The sequence below is a fragment of the Podarcis muralis genome, chromosome 9 (genome assembly GCF_964188315.1).
Source record: "Podarcis muralis chromosome 9, rPodMur119.hap1.1, whole genome shotgun sequence".
In the NCBI taxonomy this organism is placed as follows: Eukaryota; Metazoa; Chordata; class Lepidosauria; order Squamata; family Lacertidae; genus Podarcis; species Podarcis muralis.
In genome coordinates, this window is record NC_135663.1 from 43,656,817 (window position 1) to 43,681,329 (window position 24,513).

Genomic DNA, 24,513 nt, shown 5'->3' on the forward strand with positions numbered 1-24,513 from the left:
TGTAACTAGAAAAGCAGACGGTATGATAATAATCTGAGCTTAGATTCAATATAATTAACAGTTATAAGAGAGCAGCACTGGGAATGTTACAAGGATGTTATAATAAAGCCAATCATAGCAGAAACAAACTTCAGTAATCTGGGCACAAGAAATAGGATATGCAGCATTTCAGCTTTCATTTTCTGCTGCAAACCTAGAATGTTTCTGTACGGTACCAAACACTGAACTTTCATGCAGAATTGATCTTTTTGGAAAGATACAGCTTTTCCCACTTTAAAACAGGAAATATTTTTAGGCCCCAAGGCTGAAAAATAAAATGATCCAACCTGTAACACCAGGGAAATGTGATCCTGGCAAAGTGCTTTTGGAATTAATAAAATTAATTTTAAAAGTGTGTTTTTGGAGGGTTGTCCCAGTGACCCTGCTCCAGAAACAGTTACCCTTGCCAAACACAGAGACCTCATTGATTTCAGCTGTATTGAGATGTGACCAACTGTGGCCAATGCCTTCTGAAGAATATCTTTTCAAGAAGTAAAGAGGCATTTGGGTTTTGCAGTGATCTCTAAGTTTTGGACTTGGAGTACGGTGGTATCAAGCAGTTAATTAAAACCTTTCAACTATGAGTATCTCCCCCCACCCCAAATTAAAATCCACACAAAAGGTAAAATATAATTATGTTATTGTGTGCATGGCAGGGTCTTTTCAGGGTACAATTCAGGTGCCAGGGTCTTCCTTCCAGAGGTAGAGGGAAGAGAAAACAGCAGATGAATTTTGAAGATTGGCTACTATTCCACTATAGAACTAAATTGTGATACCAATTACAATCTGAATTTGTAAAGAATTGTGGCTCTTTCAAAGTTGACTATGTCTGGGTCTGATGGTAAAGAGCAAAAAGTGTTTCTGTACTGTAGCACTTAATACTGTTAAGTTGATGATCAGAATAGTAAATAAAACTTCATAGGCTTCATGGACACTTATTAGAAACTGAGTTCAAATCACAGCAGCTTCACATCTTCTAGCACAAAATATTTATCATACAAGGATTTGTTTCAGATTCTACTGTTTGATTCATATTCAGTTTCAGATTTGATTCAGATTCTACTGTTAAAGAAATATCTCTTCCAGAAGGGAGCTGGAAGTATGATTAGCTGGCCAAAAATGCAGAGCAAAGCGCAGGGACACAGTGAACAACTGTGCAAAAATTATTGTCACCAAACCAGTCAGTGAAAAATTTAATCAACAATTGCAAGGGGTGAAGAGTGAGAGGAGCCTGTAATGACTTAGATAAAACTTAAAATTGTTTGTATTAAATCCTACCATTAGTTGCATACATGTCACAAATTCCAGGAATTCACCTTCCTTCCTTCCTTCCTTTACTAATGTCAAAAGTGAAAAGGGACTTAGCCACAGCCAGCTATGACCATTACTTTCTGGCACTCTTATATTAAATAATAACAATAACATATTAATTTTCACCACCAGCATAAAGCTTTTGGGAGACTGAGGGATTGTAGAGGGTGTGTGTGTGTGTGTGTGTGTGTGTGTGTGTGTGTTAGTAATCTGTAGCACCACAGCAAACTTTCTTTTCAGACAATGTTTGGATTGGGCCAAGAATGTGATTCTGCAAGTCACTTATCAACTTCAGGTCCCTTTTTGAAACAAATGGATAGAGATCTTTTGGGGAAGCAAAAGAAAAGGAAGCAAGCAGAGGAACAGGGAAGTGTGCTCCTTGGTGCAGAAAAATGTGGTTATAGGATTATGCTACATGTAACAAGTCAGTGAATAACAGGGTCAGCCCAATACATTTTGCTGCCTGAGGCAAAGAACAAAGTAGTATCCCCCCCCCCCCCACCTCTACTCCATGCACAGAAGCTGAATAGACAGGCAGTTGAGTCTAGTGATGGGATAGTGTCCTGCAATTGTGTGAAAGGTGCCTCACAGGCCACAAATCACACACACAACAAAATCACAGAGCCATTCCACGCTGCAACTGCACACAAGCACAGACAAAGCACAGAATGTGGCTTCCTAATATATTTCTTTCACTTTGCTCTTCTTGCTTTTTAAAGTGCAGTTCTTCTGGTTTAGAAGATACATGTTCAAAGGTATATTGTCAACAACGCCCAGTGAAATCTCAAAAACTGGCAGGGTTGCTAGGTAAGATTTCCAGGGTCAGAATGTACACTGGTTGCAACATTGTATTTTTGGTTCACAGAATTTCGGTTACCATAGTGCCAAAATCTGTGCAGTGTCTCAATAGTCCTGAGTTCTTCACACACAGAATATCCAGAATTTCAACAAACCACACTTATGCATACCATGGATAGGGAGCACCATGATTTATCCAGCCAAAAAGAAGCCTGGCATTTGCTCTAGGGTGAAGGGAGCACTGAGGAAGAAGGGATGGCAAATCCCATGTGAGCCCTGCCCTCCCTCTGGAAGGCAGCTAAATGTGCAGTGATATCAATAGGTTCTTGTGTCTTGAGCCATTTTTCATATCTTGGCTATAGGGTCTCCCTAAGGGGATACCTCCTTATTGAACCGTATCTATACATTTAAAAGCCCCCCCCCCCGAATCCAGGGAACTGGAGTTTGTTAAGGGGTGGTGGTAATTCCAGTTCTAATAAACAACAGTTCCCAGGAATCAGAGCGGGTGGGGCAGGGATGCTTTGAATGTGCTTTAAATATAAGTTGCCTATGCAGCCTAGGGCAAGTCTAAGTGCACTTGGACGGGGCTATTTTTTACCTTTTCAAGTATACTGTAAGATAAGGGGGGAACAGGGTTCCTTGATCTGGAACAGGTGAAGGATGCTAATCACTAAGATTTATCCTACTGCCCCATTTACTACCATTGTTACACCCTGATGTTAAGCTCTTTGTGGCATATTGTGAGCTTTATGGAGTCTTACAGGCTGGACAAGAATTATTAAGTTAGGACTGTGAGGGGAGGGCTGTCGTATAAAATTATGAACATGTGATAGCAATATAAAGCTAACTATTCAAGCCTATGCAACACTTTCACCAGTACAAAGGGTATATGAATATTGTCTGAAAAATTCACTGAATGCAACAACAAGAAGGTACAGCAAGGACCGAGGAGTTTTTTAATGGCTCTGCGATTCCAGAAGGTGTGACATAGTGCATTTTTGTCTGAAAACGCTTCTCTGTTTTCTAGCATCACTCCATATGTAAAAATAATGCAATGGTAGCCAAGAAAAACCTGCTATGTTCCTGTTAAAATGACCTGTAGAAGTTGGAAGCAAACTCTTACTGATTTCATTGTGAACAGCTTCTCACCTACCCTAATGGTTCTGACAACATTCTTGTGAGTCTGCACTATGAAGAGGAGGAATGTGCATAATGGTTTATATATCTGTTATGTTGAAATGACTGAGTGGGATTAGTGAAGAGTTCAGAAAGATTACTGAGATAAATTGGGGACATCAGAAATTACCGAAGGTTCAGATTTCAGCTTGTGCAAACTGTCATGGCTGTTAATGTATACATAACTATTAGTGTAGAACATATTAAGGGCTGATCAATATATGGACCCCTTGAGTTCTGCCTCTGCAGGGACAAGCAAAAACACTTGGTTTATAATCAAGCTTCCATTAATTCTGTAACATGCTCAGTAGAGAGAAGAGCAATTTCACACAAGACAGACACTGTAGATTATTGGGCAGAAAGATATAACAAGGCCTGTTTGAATTCTGTGATAAATAAATAAAGTTAATTTATAATTCTGAGCTGAAGTACCCTACATTCTGCAACATGCAAAGCAGAATTTTGCAAACTACATATTATTTTTAAGATTTCCCCGATTTCCCCTCTCATTGTGAATGATTTATTCTCCTTCTACCAGTCACACAGATAGGAAGCTTTATTTTTTACTGAAGCGGCACACTCTGACCACTGGAAACCTCAAGCAAGTCCTTTGGCTTCTGACATTTCACTAGCTATTGCTCACACACTTTCAAGCATATTTTGCAATAGAAGAGCTAGAGACATGCTTTTTTAAACATTAAAGCCAGGAAACTTGGGGATCTTGATCTATTATTCCTGGTGAATAACACATACGGCTGCTTTTCTGGTCGTCTATGGAATTATGGCATACATACAGGGTGTGTTTGTGTGTATAAGCAAACCTTTTATTAGCTTTCTGGTGTGTCTTAACTCTGCAAAGTGCATAATTATTTTCATAAAATAATTTTCATATATTTTATTAATTCAAGTAAGCAAGAACCTGCCATTTGCAAACTTTGGAATTTGGCGAGAAACTTTGGAAGTTGAATTCAAAAACTGGAGAAATAGTGCTGATGTGGACACTCTCAAATAAATATGTGATTTCTGAAAGCCAAGGGATCAGTCTGTCCTCTTGAGGATTATCCTATCGATGAATGATATCTGGTAATAGTAGCAATGTAATCAACAAGAATAATCATGTGCATGACTTTTAGATAATAACGTTACAGACTCACTGTACAGTATGCTGCAAACAGGATAGAGTGGAGGACGGGACACAGGTGTGCTTGGCAAGGAGTTAAAAGGTTAGGAGTAAAATGAAAAAAGAGCGAGGAACAGGGCCAAGGACTGTGGACTGAAGGCAGAGGGCCCAAAGCAATGGCTGGGGGATGGGTCAGTTATATGAAGCCAGCTGCATATAAGGAAACTGGATACATCTAGGGATAAAGGTAAAGGTAACCCCTGACCATTAGGTCCAGTCGTGACTGACTGGGGTTGCAACGCTCATCTCGCTTTACTAGCCGAGGGAGCCAGCGTACGGCTTCCGGGTCATGTGGCCAGCCTGACTAAGCCGCTTCTGGCGAACCAAAGCAGCGCACGGAAACGCCGTTTACCTTCCCGCCGGAGCAGTACCTATTTATCTACTTGCACTTTGACGTGCTTTCGAACTGCTAGGTGGGCAGGAGCAGGGACCGAGCAACGGGAGCTCACCCCGTCGTGGGGATTCGAACCAGCGACCTTCTGATCAGCAAGTCCTAGGCTCTGTGGTTTAACCCACAGAGCCACCCGCGCCCCTACATCTAGGGATACAATGTGGCGAAACTGAGTAGACCATCCAACTTGGGACCATGGGCCAAGGACTCCAAAATAATTGAACTGGTGTGATTTGAAAGTGAGGGAGACTTGACTTTTCCACAACGATTTCAGCAAAGCAGCAACTTACTGTGCAAGATTTGTCATATGTACTTGATTAGCTTAATACAGAGTCTCAATCAAGGCAACCGGAAATGAGCAACCTCAGAAACTGTAATACAATGCTTCGTGTTAAGAATATGCATAAGAAATATGCATCGTAATATTCCAGCGGAAGGAAATTAAAAGAAATAGCAGTTATAAGATGACAAAGCTGAAATATGGGAATTGATATAGCACAAGATCGATGGTGTTGTAAAATACACACGTCACAGAGCTGCATGCATCAAACAAAGCAGAAGAAAGGATGACCTAGACTGGAAATGTTAACTTCAGCTTTGGCAGCTCACATCGGATGGATTTAATTCTTAGAACCGTACCTTTCGAAGAGGCTTGAGCTTGGTCTCCATTATGAAGTCATACTTGCAGAGTTCACAGCAGCGTGTGTCTGAACTCTTAATCCATTGATGCAGACAGGCCTGATGAACAAAACGCAGGGTCCCTGTGCAGCGACACGGTGTGATGAGGGGGCTTTCGTCATCTCCCTCACAGTGACAGATCCTGACAGGAAGGACAGCAACAACGAGTGAGCAAAGGTAGAGTTTATTTGCACTGCCTTTCATACCAAGGGCTGACATTCAAAACACTCTGAAAGTGCTCAACCTTTGAGATTAGATCTGAGAAATGTATTCCTTTTCCTGTTTGTTGCTTAGTTACTATATGTTCCATTTTTAGCATTACTCAGACATGGAAACATACAAGGTTTCCCCAATGACACATATCAAACTCTCCTTCTCCCACCTTAATATTTTAATATAATATGGCTAATTGAACCCAGCAGCTCTGGGCTTGTATGCTCCTTCTTGCATGGCAATTCCATGCTTCCTACTTTGGTTCGCAATCAAACCATAGTTTAATTTGCTGGCTCAGAAAAATGGTTAAGTGTTGTTTTTTGTCAACTAGAATAAGAACTACTGTGCATAGTATCACTGTGCATGATTTAGATGGGGTAATAGGAGGGAATACGTTGGTCCAAGGCTCCTGACAGCTTGTTCATGGAACCTGATTTTGATGTTCCACTGTGTTCAATAGGATTTACTCCTTAGGACCAAAGGCTAACTCTCCCACTTTGATAAATGGAACCTAGATGTGTCCTTAACTGGACTGAATCCTGCCTACTGTTGAAAATTAAGTTCAATACTCTTTAAACATAGAGAGTTTACACTAGAATTCTATACATGCTTACTTGGAATTAAGCATTAACTGTGTTCAGTGGTATTTGCTGTCATGCAAGTGCGTACAGGATTGCAGTTTATGGCTCTTGAAGTTCCAAAGCATATCGTAGTCATACGAAGGAAATGCAATCTGCATCTCATCTAGTTTTGTGCTGCAGTTGCAACAGCTCTGAGTAAGATGGAATTGGAATCACCTTCAAAAATGGGCTATTTTCAGTCACAAATGTAAATGACTGCAACTGTAAATGTGTATCCAGTTTTAATTTAGGGGGGAAGTATGGCCCAACTATTTGGTTGTGGTCCTGTAGAAGTGCATAGGTTCAACTGAGAGTGAGTATTGTGTGGTGGTTAGTGTTAAACCAAGACCTAGGAGATCAGGGTTGAAATCCCAACACAGCCATAAAACCCAACACTACCTCCCAGGATTACTGTCAGGAAAAAACAGGGATGAGGAGAACTATGTGCACCACCTTGACCTGCTTGGAGGAAAGTTGGAATATAAATATAGTAAAATATAAATATATGGGATTTATGAACGAGTAACCATGGACACAATCCAGTTCTCATGAGCTCAGTAAATGGACTAGGTGGTATTTAGCAGGGGGGGAGGGGGGGGAAAGAGAGACCAAGAAGTTCCCACATGGCTCTAGCCAAATCCATTACTACCCACCCCATCGACAGTGCCTCATCCTTTAGAAATAACTTACCAAAAAGTGGGGAAAGAGGGAAGGACGTTTTCCTTGGCACTAATGCATTTTCCAATTGATCCTGTTCCTTAAGGGCAGCATTGAAGGAAACAGTTTCCTGTCTGGAAACTGTTTCCTTCAATGGTAGAAAACAGTATGAAGCCCATGTAAGATCAACACATAAATCCATCATCAATCTACATAGGGGTTTCACTCTGTTTCCTACATAGAAAGTGCTTTCAGCGCAGGAAATCTGTAATGTGTGAAGCAACCCTGAGTAAAAAAAAAAAGAATAGTGATATGTAAGGCAGTAACACCCCTAGCAGCTAATTAACTTTTGTGAGTGTCCTCATGATTTTACCAGTGCTCCAATAGCAATTTCTAAGTCATACCCTTTGCCAGTTTAGATAAAACTTTTATCTCACTGTAAAACATTACACGAAGAGAGCAACATCATTTTCTTTTTAAATTAAAGCCATTTCCCAAAGGGGAAATACAGGGCTTTGTTCATTTTAATCCCAGCTATATATAATTTATTTTACAGACTTCAGTGTTTAAGCCATTTAGAATTTAGACAAATAAATTGGGTACCCAGGAGTCCTTTTCAACCACTGTCAGAATTGTTTTGAATTTTAACAGCTAAAATATCAACCTAAAATTCCACTGGGATAGACAAATAAAATGACACAGCCACTTTGAACACACAATGATTCTTCAACAGAAACACTTAACACAAAACACTGAGTGAATTATAAATTAAAAACGTGTAATGAGAATATTGAGTGCTGTGGCAATAGAAATAATGTCCAGAGGAAATGATTATGGAAACAGCTTTAAACATATTAAGTGCTCTTGTCTTCTGTTTGTTTTTGCTCTGTTTGTAATTTATTTCCCCATAAAAAGATTGGTTGATAATGATGGGTTTGCCTAAGGACGGAGAGAATAAATATGTTTGTGCATGGATGGAGCATGCGAAGTATAGTGGGAGAGTTTGAACTGCTTTGTGTCCTCTTGACAAGTTCCTTCCCCACCATTACTGAAGACTTGATGTAGCCAGAGCTACAGAACCAGGCTGCTTCTGTGCATCAGGTTGTATAAATAAATGCCCTCTCTGTATGCATCAATAAGAAATGTTGGGAAGGTTACAGCTACCATGCCTCCTCCACTGTTTGCAGTTCAATGCTGGACGTATACCAACCCTAATAGCAGTGAAAATAAATACTATACAAGGAGTCATGCCATAGAAAGCACTGTGCCAGCAGCTACTGCTTCTAGAGAGACTTTGCTTGGGTGTCACCCACTGAAAAGGGTAACATTTGGTTACCAGATTTTTTTCAATGAATCCGGGGACACTCCCCCCCCCCTTTTTTTGAAGCTGAGTTAGCAACAGGAAGTCAGTAGTAGGGATGGTGAGGCAAAAGACCCTGGGCCCAAGCACACATGCATATTGTATAAATACGCAGAGTTTTTTTAAAAAAACTGGGCAATGGCACACTGCCCACCCATGACTTCCCCGATCACCTTCCCCCTTTGTTTTGACAAAGGCTTGGGAGTCGCGGGCGGGCGGCCGTTGCCCAGGAGGGGCCAGCCTGGTAGTGCAGTTGGCTCTGGCTGGCTTCAGGAGCTGTTCGCTGCTTAGACGCAGGAAAAATGGCGGGCACCACAGCAGCGAGCAGCTCCTGAAGCCAGCCAGAGCCAACTGCACTACCAGGCTGGCTCCGGGCTGCTGAGGCTGCCGCTGCCACGTTTCCCAGGGACAGATTTGCAGATCTGGGGACATTCCGGGGATGGAATTTGTCCGGGGACAAATATGCAGAACCGGGGACTGTCCCTGGGAACCAGGGATGTCTGGTAACCCTAGGGTAACAGGATTCATTTATTACAACCTCTCCTTTGCTACACTCAACCCAAATAGCCAGTTGTATCTCTAGGGGCTCAAGAGCAGGGCTCCCCCCCCCCAGCTCTGTGTTTGGTTTTTGCATCTCTCTCTCTCTCTCTTTTTTTTTTTTTTGCATACTAGAACCTTTTGCACAGTGCTGCGTCCCAACAGCTTTGGCATCCCGAAAAGGTACACCTCTTTTTATAGGGAAAAAAAGCACTGCTCAAGAGGATAGCTGGAGGATAAGAAACAAGGACACATAGGTAAAATCCACTGAAAGCACTCGTATGCCATTTCAACAATTGTGGCTTCCCCCAAAGAATCCTGGGAGGTGTAGTTTGTCAAAGGTGCTGAAAGTTGTTAGGAGACCCCTCAAAAAGAGCTACAATTCTCAGCAGCCTTAACAAATTACAGACCCCAGGATTCTTTGGGGGAAGCCATATCTGGTACAGAAGTGCTTTAAAGGTTTCAAGTTGACCAAACTTCCTTGAATGGCAAAAATGCTTTAGGAGGCGCCATGCAGCACATGACAGCTTTACATGCCCTAGGGATGTACCAGAATTGCAGCTAAAGTGAACAGTAATAGTAGCTAAATTATCCACCCAACAGATTATCCTTCACTCAGATAAAGATAAAACACCTCCAAGACAGGCTTATATGGCAATGTCACTTCTAAATGTGGAAAGGAACCTCAACCTTGATGCTCAGTGTAAGCTGTGTTTCTCTATCATCAAGCTCCAAAGTCATTTTCACATGGTAGCACTGAACCTAAAACTTAAAGATGTCAGGTTTGGAACTTAACTGGTTAAGAAGTTCCCATGATGCCTCAACATTCAGACGTCAGCAGTAGAAGCTGGGAGGAGTCTGGGAGGAGTTTCTGTTCTGTTCCCCTCTGGTCTTTGAGGGAGAAAGACGTAGCCTGTAATGGCGGAAAGGAGCCCAGGAGAAATCCCTGGGGGAATGTCGGAATAAAGAGCTGAAATGGACAAACCTGGTCTCTGTGTGTTTGTCTGGAAGCTAAGTGAAGGACGTGACAGTTTCACACCGCTGTGTTTATCTCTGCTACTGGCGTGACTGGAGCTGACTGAGAGCGTGCGCAGGGGAAACGCGCCGGACCCAGCTGCGGTAATAAAAGCTAATTGTGGACCAATAAATCAATTAGCGGGGGTCGCGCCAATATACGAATTTTGCCACAGGTTATGGGTAATTACCGCTTGTAAAACTGTCACAAGAGGCTGCCGGAATGCGTTTGAAGTCTGCGGTCGAAGGCAGAGAAATACGGCCGGAGGTCGGAGGCTGCTTTCAGTGAGTCTCGCCTGATGTCGATGAGTTTTTTTGCCTGGTGCTAAAAGGCAAGGAGAGCTGCGGAGTTTAAAAGCGGCTGGCAAAAGGACACAAAGTGGCTGCCTGTGTTGCTGAGTGCTGGGACCAGCTGGAGCTCTGGATCTGAGAGCTGAGAGCAGCAAGGAATCGTTTCTCCACGGATGGGAGCCGGATATAGCTTGGGGCCCCTTGGGAGTGAGCTTGGGGCCCCTTGGGAGAACGGAAGAGGATGGCAGGCTGCCAGGTCTTGGAGGACATTCCATGCTCACTTTAAGAAGTTGGGCAACCTGGCTGCTGATTTGAAGTCTACTGTTCTGGGTGCCAGGAAGCCAGAGGCCACTTGGCTAGTGCTCCAGGGAGTTTTATGAGGCTGGAGGCGGAAAGCAAGGGCCGGGAGATGGCTGCTTCAGAACAGAAGGCAAGATGGCGCTGACCACCTTCGTGAGAGCCGGTGCACAGCTGGGAAGGGCTGTGGGCCCCAGAGGGGGGGCAAAGGGACTATTGGCACTTGGAACTGTGCTGCATTTGCTGTGAAGCTTCAGCAAAAGGCCAGAGCCCTGGACAAAAGCCTAAAAAGGCTGGAGCCCCTGTCCCTGATGCTTTAGCCACAAGGAGTGCTGCTGAGCAGGTCGGGGGGGCGAAGGTTTCCAAAGGCACGTTTAAAGTTTTCCACTGTACGTGCTGGAATGGAGTGGCGGTTCAGAGGGGGCGGAGCTGGCAAGGAGTGCTTTTCCGGAAGAAGGAGAAGGAGGCCAGCGGGAGGAGCCCAAGGCAAGCTGCTGGGAGCCCTTTACCTACCACTGGGGGTGCAGGAAAGCGTCCTGGGAGCCCTGGGAGCAGTGGGGGGGCGGTGAGCAGTAAAAGCACAGAAAAGCCTCTTTTTCCAAAGGCTGCCAAGAGATGTTTGCGTCGAAAGTCGAAGCCTGGGAAACAGGACACAGCTACAGACTTCAAGGCCAGCCATCTGCTGCAGCGGGAGATACGTGCTGCAGAGTTGTCTGGGAGCTCTGAGATAAGTCCAGTCTTCAGAGGCAGCGGGACGTTTGTTGCTTCTATGGCAACTGTGGAGAACAACCCCAGCCAGAACACAGTGACACGCTGGGTGTTTTGGTTTCTGCTATCAGGCAGCACCTGATAGGCAAGCCTGCAGGCGGAATGCGGAACTGCAGGGCTGTTTAGACAGGAACAATTGTTGTGTTCGCAGACAGAGCACAGAAAAATCAGTCTGTGGTGTGGCTAACGTGTTTTTCTCTCCATTACAGGAGGAGCCAGAGATCTACGTTGTGCCGGAACTGAATTGTGGTCGGTTATCTGTATCTGCTCTAACGAAGCAGGGGTTCAAAAAATGTGCTTTGAAAATGACACCTGTTCCATTTTCAGAGGGGGGCGACAACGGGTCAAAAGCGAAGAGCAAGAATAATTTCTTTGTTCTGGAGACACCTCTGGAGGGTGGTGGGAATGCTGAGAAAGCACAGGTGCAGTGTGCTAAGGTTCCCAGTCATGTGCAAAAGTTGCACAGGTGCACAAAAGGGTACAAACTCCGGAAATGTGGGAGGTCCCAAGGGTGCAGGGCGTGCAAAGGTACTTGGTTTTCCCGGGTTTGGGAGGGTAGCCAAGGAAGCTTTTGAGCTTGTTTACACAGATCTGTCATGACCCATGAGGTGTGAGAGTCTGGGTGAGGCCAGGTATGTGCCATCGCTGACAGATGGCCACAGCCAGGTGGGCTGGTGTCTCTCTCTCAAATCACAGGGGGAGGCGGCGCAACTGATCAAGGATTGGGTTGCGGAGGTGGAACTAAAGTTCTCCACCAAGGTGCAAGGGTTCAGGAGCGACCGAGGGTCACAGTTTACTGGGTCTGCTCTGGAGGAGTTTTTCAAGGAAAAGGAAACACGTCACCAGGTGACGGGTGCAAAGTCTTCTCAAGGGAGAAGGGAGGCTATGGCTGAGCCCGGTGACGGGGATCAGGTCCAGAATCAGGGTTCAAAACCCGGTGATGGGGACCAAGTCCAGGGTCAGGGTTCAGGGCAGGTTTGGGCATCTCCAAGGGTTGTGAAAGGAGTGTCCAGGTGTGAGGCTTCATCTCCGGTAATGGAGAAAGCTCACGGACAGGGTGTCAAGTCAGAGGGGGAAGAGTCTGACGGAGAAGACACAACTGCTGGCTCTAATGGGTCAGTAGGGTATCAGATCACAGGTGCGTGGAAAAGTGTCGCACAGTGTGATTCTGGGAATGTTGAAGGGGTTCAACAGGTGCCTGGGAAAGATGCCGGGAAGTGGCACAAGGCAAAGGGGAAGGTGTTGAACTCTAAAGGGTCTTGTCAGAATGGTCTCGGCATAGAGGGGGTGTCAGGTTTGGAACTTAACTGGTTAAGAAGTTCCCATGATGCCTCAACATTCAGACGTCAGCAGTAGAAGCTGGGAGGAGTCTGGGAGGAGTTTCTGTTCTGTTCCCCTCTGGTCTTTGAGGGAGAAAGACGTAGCCTGTAATGGCGGAAAGGAGCCCAGGAGAAATCCCTGGGGGAATGTCGGAATAAAGAGCTGAAATGGACAAACCTGGTCTCTGTGTGTTTGTCTGGAAGCTAAGTGAAGGACGTGACAGTTTCACACCGCTGTGTTTATCTCTGCTACTGGCGTGACTGGAGCTGACTGAGAGCGTGCGCAGGGGAAACGCGCCGGACCCAGCTGCGGTAATAAAAGCTAATTGTGGACCAATAAATCAATTAGCGGGGGTCGCGCCAATATACGAATTTTGCCACAAAAGATTCCTAAATACCATCAGCTCTATGGCTTTCTTTGGATTTGCAGGTTGAATGAAGAGAATACTTCTGACAGTGTGAGCCTTGTCCCCACAACTGAATGATGCAGCTTGGATATGGCTTTCAAGTCTGAAAGCAGAATCCCATGGAGACAATGTTGTTTTACAAATTACCAGGTTGAAATTATTAAGGTTAAAACAGCCAAATCTGTTGCCCAATAACCTCATCACAAATATGAGAAAAAACCGCTGAAAAACACACCATGTTCCCTAAGATGAAAACAATGACAGGTTGTTGTTATTGTTGTTTTGCAAGCTTCATCCTGTCCCCTCCTATAACTGGAATTGCATATCCCCCAACATACTATAACTGAAAATACAAACTTACAAGGGACAAGGAAGGAAGTGTTCAATGAAAACTAGTGAGAAGACAAGGAATTAAGATCAATTGCAGCAAGTTCTTGCTGACAAAAAACATCACCATGAAACACTGTATGCCATGACAGGTAAAAATCATATAGTTCCAGAAACTCATTGCTAGTTTCTGTGGCAAGTGGAAGTGTATGTGGACTTTACTGTCTGGATGCTTGGTGCTACTGGAACATCTTTCAATATATATTTTTTAATCTTTCATCATTGTTATTTCCCCCCCCCCCATGTTTGTGTATTTTGGGGACAAGGTAAAGGTACCCCTGCCCATACGGGCCAGTCGTGACTGACTCTAGGGTTGCGCGCTCATCTCGCTCAAGAGGCCGGGAGCCGGCGCTGTCCGAAGACACTTCCGGGTCACGTGGCCAGCGTGACGAAGATGCAACTGGCGAGCCAGTACCAGTGCCGCACACGGAAACGCTGTTTACCTTCCCGCTATAAAGCGGTACCTATTTATCTACTTGCACTTAAGGGTGCTTTCGAACTGCTAGGTGGGCAGGAGCTGGGACCGAACGACGGGAGCTCACCCCATCGCGGGGATTCGAACCGCCGACCATACGATCAGCAAGTCCTAGGCACTGAGGTTTTACCCACAGCGCCACCCGCGTCCCCATTTTGGGGATAGGCATGTTGAAAAATTCCATTGGAAACGAAAGTAGAATTTGCTACTGTTTTTGACACAGGTTCGGAATGAAAATCAATCCAGTGAATACAATCGGTTTTTGCTCACAACATTCTTGTGTGTGTGTTCTTAAGCCCTCAACCAATATGTAATTGATTACTGTTTTAAAAATGCATTGTTTTGCTCCTTCCTTTACACAGAAATGACTGGTGTGGAATAATTATGTAATTAATTAAATTCATAACTTACATAAATAAATAAATATGTAAATATGTAAATTATATCAAATAGCATTTAGCAGGAAGAATAACAGTACTTGGTAGACATGGAAACAGCAGGTTGTGATGAAGATGGGTCAGAACAAAAACCACTATCTTCTTACACTCCTGTTTTGGAGTTTGCTTAACACTTAGCAATGGGATTAAAGCTGGGTATCATTTATTTATTTGAAAAAATGAAGAATGGATGAAATCCATGTCCGAACACAGAAGTATAACAGAACTTTTAACATAATCACAAAGGATCTCAAAACAAGAAAAAAGAATTCAGCTATTTTTGGTGACCATATCTCAGGCTTTTGCATGGACGTTTCCCATGCATGAAGTTCCTTTGCCACATGCCTTGATAAACTATGAAGTCATAAGGTTATAACAATAGCCTGCTGGATCAGGTCAGAGGCCTATCTAGTCCAGAATACTGTTCCTGCATTGGTCAGTCATATGCCCATGTAAGCCTGCAAGTAGGGTCTGGGTGCAACTCTTCTCATCTGCAATTCCCAGCAACTGGTATTGTCTCTGACAGTAAAAGAAGAACATAGTCATAGAACATAACTAACCGGTTCCTGTTTTATCCAAACTGGGAGGCTATGGTTAACACCAAAATGTTAAAAACCAATTTGAAGTTGGTTAATGATCCTGGCTTCTTTTGATGCTAGAAGCATAATCAGAGACCTGGCTTATCAAGAGATACCACTAAGGAAAGACAGAAGGGCAAAAGACCTTTTCATTTCTCATTATTAAGATGAGAACAATTATCCAAATACAGCCTCTATGGCCTAATACCTGTGAGCCACAGCATTTTGGTTTCAGTTACATGAACATTGTACTTGAACATTTCTACCCCTATCGTTCAGCCTGGACACTGAGATCCAGCTCTGAGGGCCTTCTGGCAGTTTCCTCACTGCAAGAAGTGAAGTTACAGGGAACAAGGCAGAGAATTCGTGCCTGTCCTGTGGAACGCCCTCCTGTCAGATGTCAAGGAGATGAACAACTATCTGGCTTTTAGAAGAATTTTAAGGCAGCCCTGTATAGGGAAGTTTTAAATGTTTGATGTTTTACTGTGGTTTCATAGTTTGTTGGAAGCCACCCAGAGTAAATTAAAATACATATGTTGTTGTTGTTGTTGTTGTTGTTGTTGTTGTTGTTGTTGTTGTTGTTGTTGTTGTTGTTATCCCCCTCCTGTTTCATGGGCATGCCAGACAACTGTTGTAGGGTAGAGATTTAACCTGTCATCATGATCTTCAAGTCACCAGTCTATGAAGTAATGAAACTGTTTCATCATTTTATATTCTGTTCTTTTTTTATAAAATGGTTGCTTTCTTTTTTTAGAGTGTGTTCTAAGCCAAAAGGTTCAAAGTTAAGAGGAGGGTCAAAAGTTAATTTGACAGTTAAGAGGAAAATGAAGCCTCAAGATAAAAGGAGGGTGGGCAGCCTAACCAATTAGGGGAATTGGCCTCTATCCTTCCCCCCAGTTGAAATAATGTATTTAAGCAGGGAGTTGAAGCAAATTAGACAAAAGAAAAGCTGAACTAAAAAGTTATAAAATACACTTGCAGCACTATAAGAAAGAAGCCATGACAGAAGGCCACAAATGGAACCAGAAACAGAATTCTGAGAGAACTGGTTAAGTATTGGCTTAGTGAGGCAAGCAGCCTAGTATACGTTTAGCTGGATGCTTATTTTGCTCTAATGGGGAACTGATTAAACTATTTTTAAAGTTTTAATCTTAAAGATCCTCTTTAAAAAACCGCTGACTTGCCAGTCTGCTTTTGTAAAAACGACATTTGTTTGCATTTAAATATGGCTGCTATCTTCTTATTCATGCCATACTTAATTGCCTTCTCACTCCACCCAGTATTGAGAGCTGGCTTGGCCAGTTTGAAAAAGAGGCATGATTAGTAGAGACAGCAGTGGAAAAGGATATCTGCTTGGTGGCAGAGGCAAAGTTAGCAAAGAGGAGGAACTGCCGTTTGCTGGCTTGCCTTCCTTCCTTCACTTTCAAAGTGCAGGCTAAACCTCATGCTGTCACAAATTCCCATTTCAGGTATTTGAATAAGAAGGGGGAAGGAAATTGGGCAGATTGTTCTAAAGTGTATGTTTGGGGGGGGAAAGAAAAGGGTAGAAGATCAGATCCTGTATACTACAAAATCTTAAGGGTAAACAGCTGATTCAAGCAGGGCTATGAGAAAATGTGTTTTAAAAAAGCACACCAAAATTGACTAATTTCCTCCCAATGTGAAGTAGCTCTAAATGAGTTCCTCCTCACTATACATACATCAGCAACATATTTTATGATGACAGAAGTATAGCCTGACTCAGTAGATGACTGAAAAGCATCCCCTGTTGATCCAGTCACTTCGTTCTCAGATACAACAAATTTGCATTCACAAAGTACATGGTTCTGTTTTCAGTAGTCTGTGTACTACACTGCTATTGTAACATACAGAAAGGCCTTTATGGAAGACAAATCCCTTTCACCTGACCCCTACAACAAAGTTTGGAAAATATCAGACCAGGTCAACAAATACACTGAGATGGCAAATACACCAGCAGAATTCTCAACTCTGTTCCACAGCAGATCCAGTTGACATAGTATATTTGGACTTTCAAAAAGCTTTTGATAAAGTACATCACTAAAGACTCCTGAGTAAGCTTAGCAGACATGGGATAAGACATGGGTAGGCAAACTAAGGCCCAGGGGCCGGATCCGGCCCAATTGCCTTCTAAATCCAGCCCACGGATGGTCTGGGAATCAGCATGTTTTTACATGAGTAGAATGTGACCTTTTATTTAAAATGCATCTCTGGGTTATTTGTGGGGCATAGGAATTCGTTCATTCCCTCCCCCCCCCCCCAATATAGTCCGGCCCCCCCACAAGGTCTGAGGGACAGTGGACTGGCCCCCTGTTGAAAAAGTTTGCTGACCCCTGGGATAAGAGGAGAGGTCCTCTTATGGATTAGGAACTAAATAAGCAAAAGGAAGTAGATAGTAGGAATATACGGTTAGTTCTCCTGATGGAGGGATGTAGAAAGTGACGCCCCTCCAAGGACAGATACTTTTAATTCATGGATCCAGCACAGATTCAATTCCTGGAATAGGCAGGCTAGTTTCCTGGTGAGGTAATGACCCTTTAAGTATGGGCCATTAAGAGAACAGTCTCCAAGGGCTTTTAAAAAGGATTGGATGATTGTGCCTATTAGCCAGAATGGTTATTTCCACCTCCACTTTCAGAAGCCAGTATGGCTCTGAATACCAGTTGCTGGAAATCACAGGTGTGCAGAGTGCTGTTGCAAAAGCTATATTCTCTGCTACTGAGCTGCCAGTATCTGGCAAGATATTGAGCTGCCAATACGTGGGTCCATTATACCCAGCTGGAACCATCTGAGCAAGCAGTGGTTCTCTAATCCAACTGCGCAGCTTTCAGGTGGCTCTGCTGGATTTCAAGATAGCCACTTGTCCCAAGTATGACGGAGCAGTAGCACTATTGTTCAAAAGGTTAGTGGCCGATTATGTGCAGTTCTGCATTAACCACTTAACAGTATAAATAAAATATGGTTGACGATGAGGGACAATCGTTAATTGATGCAAGTTCTGCATCCAGCACTCTTTTCAATTCTACAGATTAGTTAGTTAATTGATCAGTTATACTGAAAGGTAGCAACAACAGGAAGAAGCAGATGCAATGGGACTGTTGCCAGAGTCTATTTAAAAAAGGTTGTTTCCTGGACTCCTGACACTTTACCTGTCTTTTTAAGAAGTATGTGTACCCTTTTAGTTTTGGTATGCAAGTTAAATTACCCAGTGTTCAAATGAGACAGTGTAGTAGATAATCTCTCTTTTCTCAATGAATATTTTATTGCATTTTTTCCCTTCTTTTCAAAAAAAATGATGACTATCAGAAAACGGACTACAAATTGGCTTTTGACTCAATGCAGGAATGTATCTTTCACTAAAGTAAAAACAGGAAAGCCTGTTTTTAGCTGAATCAGTATTATTGGGTCATAAATCTCTCCTACTTGTTCTCTGATAGTTTAACAAGTAAGATAGCTTACTGGTGATAAAAATTAGCATGCAGCAGTTTTTGCAGCATTTACTCTACATGTACTTACTACCTCTCGGTGTGATACATTTAGGAATGATTACAAGATATATATCACTGTCTTGGAGAGCTCAGTTTGTGTGCCAGCATGGAAAAATAGTAGTCTAATTTTCATTACAGCTGAAGAGACAGAAAACATAAACGGAGGCCTGCTGGATAAGACCAAAGGCCCACCACACTGCTCTTGCAATGACCATAGACAAATGCCTATGGGAAGTCTGCAAACAGGATGTGAATGCAAGATGTGATGTTGTCATGCAACACGAACACATGCTCCAGGAAGGTTGGCCAATCATAGCTTCCAGGTTTGTGATACCCATCACCTCAGGAGTCATCATTGATTCAACTTTTTATACACAATGATTATTTCTATCCCAGTCCATCAATATATGGCCCAGTCAAGTCCTCACTATATATGAGGTCCAGATGATGTTAGTTGAACACTTCCTGTAGACATTACTATATTTACACTATGGTAACTTACAGCTTACACTATGGGACGCGGGTGGCGCTGTGGGTTAAAGCCTCAGCACTTAGGACTTGCCGATCGAAAGGTTGCCGGTTCGAATCTCCGCAGCGGGGTGCGCTCCCGTTGCTTGGTCCCAGCGCCTGCCAACCTAGCAGTTCGAAAGCACCCCCGGGTGCAAGTAGATAAATAGGGACCGCTTACTAGCGGGAAGGTAAACGGCGTTCCGTGTGCTGCGCTGGCTCGCCAGATGCAGCTTGTCAGGCTGGCCACGTGACCCGGAAGTGTCTGCGGACAGCGCTGGCTCCCGGCCTATAGAGTGAGATGAGTGCACAACCCTAGAGTCTGTCAAGACTGGCCCGTACGGGCAGGGGTACCTTTACCTTTACCTAGCTTACGGCTGTGACTCAATTATGTGCACAGGCTGATGCATGCAACTAAATCTGACGGCTCATAAAACACATTTCAAAGCAATCGCCATGAAATGCAAAATCCCCACAGAACTCTGCATTGTGAATGTGTCCCTTGTAGGTGTATCTCCAAGGCCCCACATAACTGCCCCCTTTTTAAAAAAATCACATTGCCCAAAAAGGTGCACATGGTCTGAGTTACAAAAACAAAGTCATGCTTCACTTGGTAGGCTTTGATCATGCCTATGTCTTGGTGGTAGGGAGAAGACAGGCTAAGATCTACAACAGGATCTGCTGCCCCTGTGATCCTGCTGCCTGAGACAGTCGCTTCATCTTGCCTCATAGGTGAGTCAGCCCTGAGCTAGAGCATAATTGCTTGCAGTCTGGGGGGAAAGGAAAGCTGATTCTAGCACAGGCACTATTGTTAAGATATATCAGGCAACTGTTTTTCCTTTATATAAAGTAGTTCTAACTGATTGATATTTTCACATTTGCCAAATTTCTATATTTCGAAGGCAACTGGTGCAATCTCTACACCCAAAAAGTAACAGCTGATTTTGAGCCTTATCCACTTACATGACTCAAAACATTTCCTCATTTCAATTCCACTTATGCACACTTCTGCCTAGGTCATCACAAAAGAAAGCCAGCGGATCTTTTAGCAACATGTAAGGATCAGTCACACAATAATTACGTGGACCATTTACCCAAGTCTAACAGAATTAATGAACTCTCTCTCTCTCTCTCTCTCTCTCTCTCTCTCTCTCTCTCTCTATATATATATATATATATAAAATTGCGGCATGATAAGGGAGTAAAACAGGGATCTTGTGATATCTGCTGCTGCTGCTTTTCAGTGGATTCTAATGTTGCTTATTGTTTGATTAACTGTATATATTTTTTTGAAATTGCATTAAACTATCGAAAGCTGCCTTGAGTAGTACATGGGGACTAGAAAGGTGGGATAGAATTTTATTTTAATTTTTTAGAATAAATAAAACTGGAGGAAAGCTTATTCTCACAAATCTCCAACAGTAAGTAACTGGATCAGGGGCAAAGTACCATCTAGTCCAGCATCCTGTTCTAACAGTTGCCTATGAGAATTTTGCAAGCAGCAGCTGACTGCAATAGTACTCTTCCCCCTTCTGATTCCCAGGAACTGTTATTCGGAAGCATATTGCCTCTTACAGTGGAGGCAGAACTGTAGCTATCATGCCTATGTTCATATTATTATATAGGCATATTAACTTGCATAGTGCTACTTAAAACTATAGATTGATGACTTAAGCCTAGGAAAATTGGTATTATCATATATAGGTTATAATTCATATCATCAGGAGAACATACACTTTTCAATGCAACAGTGTTCTTGCCATGCACACAGCATCTCAAAAATCCCACCCCAACGTAAAAGAAGGAGCACTCTGAAAGAGGATTCTATATCCTATTGCATTTTAACAACTTTTTAAAAAATGACCCAATATCATGCCTCAAGATGGTTTTTGTGATTCCAAGATTAAAGTCTGTATGAAACCCAGATTACCTGCTGCTGTTTAGTTGCTAAGCATGGTTCTTATGTATCTAGACACCAAAAGCAGTATGAATCAGGGAGGAAAAACAACCACCAACCATCTCCTTTATATAATTCATTTCACTTAGAAATTCCTTTTGCATTAGGAGACAAACCTGCACACTTCGAAATCATCAGACAAGTCATCATAAAACGCAGGTTTCTGAACAGCAGCCGATGCAGCAAGCCCTCTCCCAGCAGGTACTCCATTTTCTGGAACTGACAAAATATCACTGTCTGGGCCTTTCTCTGAACCACTTTCCTCCTTGCTTGCTTTGACTCGTCTCATGTTCCTTGAAGGCTCTGGATCCTTGCGGCTGCACTTGTCCTGGTGTTTTCCACCTTGTCTAAAGGAGCTCCTTGCCTCCACAGAAGACGGTGAGCGGCAGGTTTCTTTACACCGTGAAATCCTTCTCCTGCGGTGACTAGGAGTGCAGCCTTCAGGCTCAATCTTCTCTTGCTTCTTTTCCCCACCTGTCCCCATAGTTACAAGTTCAATGGCATTCTTCCTGGAAGAATCATCTGTCCGAGTGTTTGAAGTACTCCGCCTTCTCATTCTCCTGGGCATGTTGGCTCTCTCTCTCTTTCTAACCAGGGCCCAATGGTTCTCATCTGAAGATGATGAATCGGATGATACTTTGCGCAAGGCATTCCATGCACGATTTGCAATGTTTGGGTGCAACTTGCCATCCTTCTCTCTTTTTTGCTTTTCTGCATGCCCATTATTCTCCTCAGGCTCTTTCCTCCGCCTAATCCTTCGCTTCACTTGTTTCCTACCAGTTTCTTTACTAGCTGGACTCAGTACTGTGACAGGGGTCGAGTTTTCAAACTTATCTTCTGATATGTCATGCAAGGTGGGAGGTCTAAACAAAGCAGCAAGCGAAGGAGATGGATGGAAAATGATAAAACGAAAAGAGAGAGAAAGAAACGAAACAAATCAGGATTTTGAAATGAAAACAAAAATAATTGTGACTTAAACAGAAAAAAAGATATGGAAAAGACATAACAAAACACTGAAAATGACAAACCAAAAGTAGATTTGAATGTAAATCCATGGAAGGGGGAGGGTTAGGCAAAAGCAAGAGCTACGGATCATTAGATAAAGAAGACTATGCATCAATCAGATTAGGACCACTCTTTTATCACGTACCTACAGATGTCCTGAGTAGAAGGGCAGACAGATAACCGTGACTGGCTTCTGGGTGCTGTCCCTGTGGTAGGACTGCTTGCCTGTTGAAAGAAGTTAGATAATTTGGAATCTTTATCAATGAAATAAAGAGTCGATATTTTACTGCTTTTCCACATGATTAAAACAAAAGTTAACTTGTGCAGCTCTTTACGGTGTTTTCACATCCACGCACTTCTAAAATACAGGAAGTGCCTGCAAAAGCAAAACCCTTTTGAGGAACTAAATGTTCTAAGGGCTACAGTTGCAGTCCACATACATATTTTATCTTGTTTGAGGAACAAACTTCTGCAGGCTAAAGGTTTCATTTTGCAGTTGGGTCTACTGAGAGCACAGAGCATGAAGGAAACAACAGCTGCCAAATTTCAACAACGATGAGGCTCCTTACTGGAACAAAGTGAACTGCACTGATATTGTGCTGAGTAAGGGCTGAGGCAGGGCTGCCAGACCGTTGCAGTGTGGGAGGGCAGAAGCAACATGAAGCTTAAATACTATTTTTAAAGACATATCATCAGAGCAATCAAGTTCACTTTCAGAAACTATTTACGTGTCCAAACATCTGAAGCAAAACACTTCCACAGTATGAGCGAGTCCCATCATAAAGCAGCCACAGCAATTTGCAGACTAAATATGTTTTGGCTAGAAAACAAGATTGTTCCATGGTAGCTAGAAGGTTACTAACAATATAGTTTTGCACATAGCTAAACTCTGTAGTTAGCTTAATTGTTAATGTCCCGAAGGCTTATGTTATGCACCAGCTACATTACTCTTAAAGCTCTGAACTGAAGTCCTCCTTGGCATAAACCTTGTGATTAATCAGTATTCTGGCTGGAGGTATAGCACAGAAGACTGCTTAACACACACTGTTTCACGGGACAATGTGAATGTCTTTAGTATTATGAACAGTTTCTGAAGTGATGATTGGACATAAACATTACTCTGAAGACAGGTATGCCTATGAATATCAGCTGCTGAGGAACAAAACCAAGACCCTGAAGAGACTTTCTGTAGACTCCACAAAATCTGTCACGTTTAAAATAACAGAGCAAGTGTCAGAATAACAAAGAGCTCCTAACATGAGTTTGACCAAACTGTGGGAGGCAGTGGAAGACAGGCGTGCCTGGCGTGCTCTGGTCCATGGCGTCACAAAGAGTCGGACATGACTAAACGACAACAACAAATGTCCCTTAATAGAGGAAAATGGCCAGTAGGGCTCAGAAGGCACAGTTGAGCTGGAGGGTTGCCACTGCTGCTCCTCCTTATATACCAGCACCCACTGCCTCAGATGTCCCTCACATGCTGCCCAAAGGTAGGGCTGGCCTAAAGTCAGATTTTCACACAGAATGAGTTATAAATTTAGATGCAGATCACTCTGCATGTTCATTTCCATTTACATCACGATGCTAACTCAGCTGATATGTATCTACATCCAGGGCCATTACGTGTGACAATGTGCACTGGGACCTTTAGGCTGAGTAAAACCCACTAAAATTAATAGAATTTACTTTTAAGTGGGCATGCATAGGTTTACACTGTTAGTTTTTAAGAGACACCCACACTTCGTAAGCTTATGGTCGCCTGGCTAAAGATGACAGTATAATTCAATTATAAATTTAACCAGCTTGAAACATTTTGGGACTCATTATTACTTTTTAGAAGCACAGAACTTATATGAGTATGCTTGATTGCTATTCTTTATGGCATAATGTTTCTTTGCTGTGGTGATCCTAACACACAACTCACAGACACTGCCAGCCAGATGTGTCACATCAAACTTGTGCAGTAGAATGTACAAACGAGACCTACGTTGGGAGGGGGTGGGAAAGAATAATTTCATGTTCTTGAGGGTTTTCTTTTTCCCATATGCAAACATTTCAATTAACATTCCTGTAAGAAGAACTACAAAATCGGAACATTAGGGGAAAGATGCCTGCTGCAGATATTGGCCACAGCTGGTGGGTATATGACACATATTGCATTCCTTCTTTTCTTAACATCTGTGATCAGTTGTGGTAACTCATGCGGGAGTTAGGCATGCGTATCCAGAGATAAACACAGCCTTTTTGTGTGTGTATTTCATGTATATTTATTCAATTTTTTATGTTGCTTGTTTTCATCCTGGAAACAAAGCTAGCTGAAGTAATTTGGGACACCCACTTTGTCTCCTGAAGCCTTCTGGACTACTAATTGCTTTATTATAAGTGGGCCTGGAAGGAACTGCTTCCTTTTCATCCTAAATAGCCATCATATGTACTGGGCATATACCTGGGTGAGGAAATCCATGCAATTGCCAGATAAAAATCACTTCAGCTTAACAGAAGTTGCAGTCCCATGCATGCTTTTATTACTTATCTATGAGGTAGGAATTCTTTAAAAATTCAGACCCCACGATGGAGTAAAAATGGACCAATCCATGCAGCCCAC

The 24,513-nt window shown here is 43.1% G+C and overlaps 1 protein-coding gene across 6 annotated transcripts in view; it reads right to left on the bottom strand.

The window, feature by feature from the left end:
- The window catches only part of MARCHF1 (membrane associated ring-CH-type finger 1), a 139,263-nt gene that overhangs the window by 37,765 nt on the left and 76,985 nt on the right, over positions 1–24,513 (bottom strand). For 5 of the 6 annotated variants that reach the window (XM_028743857.2, XM_077934136.1, XM_028743856.2 and 2 more), the window contains 3 exons: positions 22,054–22,133; positions 21,020–21,766; positions 5,535–5,715 (listed from right to left, as the gene is read on the bottom strand). In XM_028743857.2, coding sequence (XP_028599690.1) covers positions 5,535–5,715; positions 21,020–21,766; positions 22,054–22,133 — 1,008 coding nt within the window. The remainder of the gene's footprint in view (positions 1–5,534; positions 5,716–21,019; positions 21,767–22,053; positions 22,134–24,513) is intronic. The other variant, XM_028743858.2, reaches the window with a different exon arrangement.